Genomic DNA, 6000 nt, shown 5'->3' on the forward strand with positions numbered 1-6000 from the left:
ATCAAGCCTGCATCCATGCAAACTCGCTGTCGGAGGCTTTTATAACCCACTACGCCTCCGCCCTGATTGCTTTGGACCAGCCCTCAATATGGCGGACCCTTCGCGTGAACGCGCAAACGGAGGGGTAGGGTGTAGGGGGCGGTTTGGGAATGGGCCTTAATGTCCTTTGAAAAAACATCCAGTTCCAGTAATATCCACACTGTCATAACTATATGTATTGAAACAAAGACCCCTTTTACACATCAGTCAAACATGCTCTATGCTCCACTTTACATTGCTTTTATTGGATCAAGCTTCAACAGATTGTTCTTCTACACTCAAATTTCTCAACTTTTCCAGCTGAATAAGTTAATCTTCTTGAAATAAAATTCAAGACTGTCTCAAGGACTTAAAAACGTGGATGACTTTAAACTTTTTAATGTTAAACACGGCCAAAACGGAAGTTATTGCACTCGGCCCAAACAATCTACCTAAAGATATATTAAAGGGGACCTATCATGCAAAATGCACTTTTGTACGTCTTTTATGCATGAATATATGTCCCCGGTGTGTCAGGGAACTCACCAAGTGTCAGAAAACACAACCCTCTCTCTTTTCCTCCATACCCAAATCTTTAAAAACGGGGATGCAACGGATCTGATACAGAATGATCCAGATTTTAATTAGTTTCTACGTCACATAAGTGGTGCTCCGCCTATATGGCCAACTCTCCACCTATCAGGGGAATGTGGGGTTGGGCCACCGCCGGCCATTGCCGCTCGAAAGCACTGGAGACGCTGTAGTACATATGCCAGGCCTGTAAGTGGCGCTGTAGTCACCCGAGGCAAGCGTTTGCTAATGCTGCTGTTATTCATTGCAATCCCTCCCAATATAAAAGTTATATTTCAGAAACAACTTTATTGGAAACGTTTTTTCAACATTCAAACATTTATTGTCATTACATGACATTGCATTTAGCTGACGCTTTTATCCAAAGCGACTTACAATAAGTGCATTCGACCAAGAAGATACAAACGTGAAGAAAACAGAATCATAAAGTACATCAGGTTTCATAGAGCCAAACATTTCAAGTGCTACTCAACTGGCTTTAGGTAAGCCAGTCCTTTATTAGTATATAAGTGCTTTGTTAGTAATTCTATCGCTCGAAGTGGAGTCGAAAGAGATTTCTGCAGTCCTGATTTCAATGGGGAGCACATTCCACCATTTGTCATGTCAGTATGTTAGATTCCATTCCAAATGATATAACAGTGGGTGTACACACAAATCTATGTACATTTCTTTAAATATATATATAAGTTGCCTTTGAAAAACGTAATACTTTAGCTTTAAGTGTGCGATGATAACAGCCTGGACCACATGTGAACATAAACAAGAAGTGTGTGTGTTTATAAAGTGCAGGCTTTGCAGTAATAGTCCAGTGAGATAGAGGGCTGCCCAACACATGTTGTGTGGTACCATTTGGTACAGCCGGTGCACTCAATCTGAAAAGAAACAGAAATAATACATGTTAGAACATGGCCAACATTTTTTTAGATTAACATCACTCATCCAGAGTACGCTTTACAATCACTCTGTTAACATTTAACTAAATAAGCAATGTATAGGTTGGGATCTTATCTGTATAGAGTCCGTGCTCAGAAGTTCCTTCCACTGCACCAGTGTTCTCCCATAGTGCAAAGACATGCAAGTTTGGTGAATTCAAGTAAAAATGTTCAATATCTGTTATAGTGTTCACCCGGTGATGTTGAGGTAACCTATCCAGGGTGTATCCCAGTCTTCCAGCCAAATGGTGGTCAGGAAATTAATACAACGTCTTACCCATTGGTCAACCTTGGTGAACCCTGAACTAAGTTCCCCACAGGCCCGACACAGCATAAATGTAGTGAAATGCCAAAAAATACAGGATATTTCGGTTTCTCTGGTTTAGTCCTGTATACCGGAATTTTTCACCAGGGACATTGCCATGTCGAACCTCATTGAGGCCACACCCGCCTGGTCAACAGGGTACTGGACCTTCTGGTCCAATAGTATTTGCTCTGCAAGCTAACAAAGTCTGAGATAAGTATCTTCGTATTATGGTTTGATGACAGATGGTTATATATACACACATTCATAAATGTTACCTTGCAAATCAACACACCACATGATGTTGTGTCCTGCTGTTTGGGATGATCCATGCTGTCGCATGCCCAACAGCTGGGTTTGTCTTGCGGACCAGCGATCTACACAGGGAACACATAGATTATGTTTTGGACATACAATCCTTTTTACGTCCAGGACAATCTTATGTTATTGAAGTAAAACAGCAGTAATCAGGAACATCATTGATGTGGCTTTGTGTTGCTCCCTTAATATAATCCCACATCCTGAATATATCTAGTAAAGACATTACAGCTGATACTTGATTTACCGTGTTAGGTCTTTGCAGCGGCTTATCTGTTCTTTGGTGGCCCCAAATGGGTCCAAGAAAAGGGACCTGTTTTCCCTCAGACACATGATCTATGGAAGTGCAACAAATTAAACAAAGTGTTAAATAAACAAGTGTTGAATAAAAATAAATATCTTGACTCATTAACATTTTAGATTACTTACAATGAGGGTCCAGTGTGCCTTGTGACAGACGGCTCCAGCTGCCACATTGTGTTTTGTCAGGTCCAACTGAAAAATATTTGTACATACTTAAGTACATACACTTATTTCTAGTCCTACTCTACTCACCTTTCTTAAATCGCCTTTGTGTGTTCCCCGCCAGAGGGAAGTGATGAGGTAGGAGTCAAATAGGCATTGATAATCTATAAATACAACGGATGTTTTTATCCCATTTGATAAAGAATTATCAGTTTGCATATGTACTTTTGTCTTATAAAGTAGGCTTACCTCTCCCTCCAACTGCTGTCCTGGGGCCAAGACCATGAGGTTCTCGCTGTAAACTTTGTATGGGCCATACTTGGCCCATAGCGTCTCCTTCCTCCTCCCTGCCCATATGTCTCGGATTACTGTAAAAAAAAAAAAAAAGATAACGCATGTTAGTTATTAAGGAAATGCATACTTTGAGGTGTACTTTGTGTCAGTTTACTTACAAGTCTCCACCTCAGAAGATGCTCCTTCTGCCCGAGTTGATGGAGCCAGGGTTTGGGAGGATGTGGAGGTCAGTGGATCAGCCAGAGGAGAAGGATCCAACAATTTGTTCAATTTAGCAGGGATCCTCTCCTCTGGCTGGACATAGTGTGCGAGGTGGTCAATGTTGACTTTCATCTTATTGGTTCCCTTTTCTGAAACTATTTCAACAACTTTCCCCTCAATGTCCACAACCCGGTAGGTCCCTGCATTTACACCTCTAGTTTTCCACCTTTTCTTTGCTCCAACCTTTTGTTTCTTTTTAAAACCAACTCGCCCACTTGGAAGTTGTCCGCTTGCCCTTTCTCCAGTTTCCTCTCTTGGCTTTTTTAAATGTTTTTCTTTACAAGCGTGAAAACGGCCTCCTGTTTTTGAAGTCCCTTCCAGACATCTTCCCTTTCCACCATCCTTTTCACTTTGTCTTCTGTTATCTGCCACAGAAAACAGTTGTAATGTAGAGGACATACATGTTTGAAATAAAAATAATGCTACAGGATAAGCGATTAACCGGATCTTACCTTGTACTCCTTGGGCACCTCTGATGGGCGCCTCCCTCCCAAACATCAGAAAATAGGGACTGAACTTTGGTTCTCAGACTGAACATGGTGGGCTGCAGGAATTGGTCCCAACGCTTGGGCTCACCCGCCACCAGTTTGTTCAGGGACCTAAATTCAGGTAAAGTACAGACACAAGAAGGTAGAAGACAAAATAGTTTCGAATATATGATAAAGCAACCCATTTATTTACTCTTATTGTTTTATTTAGGTATAATTTGTGATTACTGTAAATGTAGGAAAAATAATGTTATGTATATTAATTAACATACCTCTGTATTGTTCCATTTGATTTTTCCACAAGCCCATTTGTCTGTGGATGATACAGGGAACACAGGCTTCTTTCGATTCCCAGCCTCTCACAAAGGTTATAGTTCACCTTGAAGGAATCATTGGGACAAAAATGAAACAATGAAATGCATCTCCTGCTGAAAATGCCTGTGAATGCTGTAAACTGCGAGAATGTGTTGGTGAATTTTGCATTCACACTAAAAAGTTAGCACAGAAATGTTACATAATAGGGAGTGATAATGCTTCAAGGGTATACCTTATTACAGAATTCCCCGCCTTGATCTGTTAGCAGTCTTTGAGGTGCACCAAATTTGTAAAATAAATCAAGAATACACTTGGTCACCTCATCTGCTGTTTTGCTTTTAAGTGGGTATGCCTCTGCCCATTTGGTGAAATAATCAACCATGACACAAATGTATTGATTGCCACCATCTGTTAGTGTGAGTTTACCCACTAGGTCCATCCCAACAAGCTCCAGAGACCTGAGAAGAAGAAAAAATGTGCATTTCAGTAAACCACAGTTAATAATAATAATTCCTTACATTTATTATAGCGCTTTTTCAATGACTCAAAGCGCTTTACATATACACACATTACACATATATCATACATGCAATGGTCAGATACTGTGGACAATACCCACAGGAGCAAGTTCAGGTGAAGTGTCTTGCCCAAGGACACACCGGCTTTACAGACGCAGCAGCGGCGGGTTTCACCCCTTGATCTGATGATCATTGCACAGCGCACTGCGCCACACCGTCCATCTTCACGCCTCGAGGTCATCGAGGCGCTTTTACAAGTACACATTGGTATTATGTGGACAATACCCACAGGAGCAAATCCGGGTGAAGTGTCTTGCCCAAGGACACAACGGCCTGACGCAGTGGCGGCAGGAGCGGGTTTCGAACTGGAGTTTCCCAGCACTCCCCCTTGATCTGATGATCAGATGCACAGACCACTGCGCCACCCGTCCCTAAGTTCACATGTTCCAAAGCTGAAACTGGCTGGCTGGAATTGTTTCCTTGTACCTCAATGGGAGTGTACTCCCTCTTTTCTTTGATGCTTGCCCTCTTTGATTGGCACTGGGGACACTCAGAAATCTGGAGAAGAAAAAAAAACACACCATAAACTTTTTTGTGCTCCACTTTTGTACCATAATATGTAATTTACCTCATTATTTTATAACTCCCCCACTTGCGGATGTCATCCACCATGCCAGGCCAATACAATCTTTTCTTGATGGCACCATGTGTTTTCTCTACACCAAAATGTCCTCCCAATTGGCTGCAGTGAAACTCTTTAAACAGCTTGTCAGCTTCTTCTGAGGATAGCACCACTTTGGCGAGGTGCTCAGCCATGTCCTTTTTCTTCTGCATATGTAATGCAGTTTCTCCATCTGGTATTGAAATGTCATAATTATATATTCATTGAGAGTATTATCATAGCACACGATATTCTGAAGTCCACACACTCTTACCTTTAATCCTGAAGGTCTCAGCTCTTCTCTTGATCACAAACCTGTGATGGCTTGATAAGCCTTCAAGAAAAACGTTCTGGAGTTTTATATCCATCAGCTCTTTCACAAGTCTTGGGTCCATTTTTGTTGGATCCACTCACTCCTATGTAACCCTAGTACTACGCTCTCCCTCAAACACACACAGGCAAACAACAATCTCTCACTTAATTAAACACACAATACAATTTCACTCACAAGGACCAACACTATCACATTCAGTACTCACTCACGCACATTCTGATCTTTTTCTATCTAACTGTTTTCTCTCTCTGTCTCTAATCTCTCGCTGTCTCTAATGACTCTCTGTCTCTCTGTCTCTAATCTCTCGCTGTCTCTCTGTCTCTAATCTCTCGCTGTCTCTAATGACTCTCTGTCTCTCTGTCTCTAATCTCTCGCTGTCTCTCTGTCTCTAATCTCTCGCTGTCTCTAATGACTCTCTGTCTCTAATCTCTCGCTGTCTCTAATGTCTCGCTGTCTCTAATGACTCTCTGTCTCTAATCTCTCGCTGTCTCTCTGTCTCTA

General features: G+C 41.7%; 1 protein-coding gene across 4 annotated transcripts; it reads right to left on the bottom strand.

Annotated features, from left to right (window-relative positions):
* Positions 1 to 1076: 1076 nt before the first annotated feature.
* Positions 1077 to 3717, bottom strand: LOC117540267. Of its 4 annotated transcripts, none has more exons than XM_034206860.1 (7): positions 3636 to 3717; positions 3081 to 3548; positions 2878 to 2996; positions 2593 to 2658; positions 2411 to 2499; positions 2124 to 2222; positions 1077 to 1481 (listed from the first exon to the last, which is right to left on the bottom strand). In XM_034206860.1, the coding sequence occupies exons 1-6, from the start codon at positions 3679 to 3681 to the stop codon at positions 2132 to 2134; spliced, it is 879 nt and encodes a 292-aa protein (XP_034062751.1). In that variant the 5' UTR covers positions 3682 to 3717; the 3' UTR covers positions 1077 to 1481; positions 2124 to 2131. The 4 variants fall into 4 exon arrangements, 3 of the variants coding, with proteins under 3 accessions (XP_034062751.1, XP_034062750.1, XP_034062749.1); XM_034206859.1 differs by having other exon boundaries at positions 1077 to 2043; XR_004568136.1 differs by having other exon boundaries at positions 1077 to 2222; positions 2593 to 2792.
* Positions 3718 to 6000: the final 2283 nt, after the last annotated feature.

Source organism: Gymnodraco acuticeps, unplaced genomic scaffold (assembly GCF_902827175.1).
Source record: "Gymnodraco acuticeps unplaced genomic scaffold, fGymAcu1.1, whole genome shotgun sequence".
NCBI classification, from domain to species: domain Eukaryota; kingdom Metazoa; phylum Chordata; class Actinopteri; order Perciformes; family Bathydraconidae; genus Gymnodraco; species Gymnodraco acuticeps.

Bases quoted from the DNA above. Each gene is read 5' to 3' on its own strand.
- LOC117540267 (XM_034206860.1), bottom strand. From the start codon at position 3,681: ATGTTTGGGAGGGAGGCGCCCATCAGAGGTGCCCAAGGAGTACAAG. The intron at 3,549-3,635 runs GTAAGATCCGGT...TTTCTGTGGCAG, and splicing joins AGGTGCCCAAGGAGTACAAG to ATAACAGAAGACAAAGTGAA. The intron at 2,500-2,592 runs GTAAGTAATCTA...GCACTTCCATAG, and splicing joins AGGCACACTGGACCCTCATT to ATCATGTGTCTGAGGGAAAA.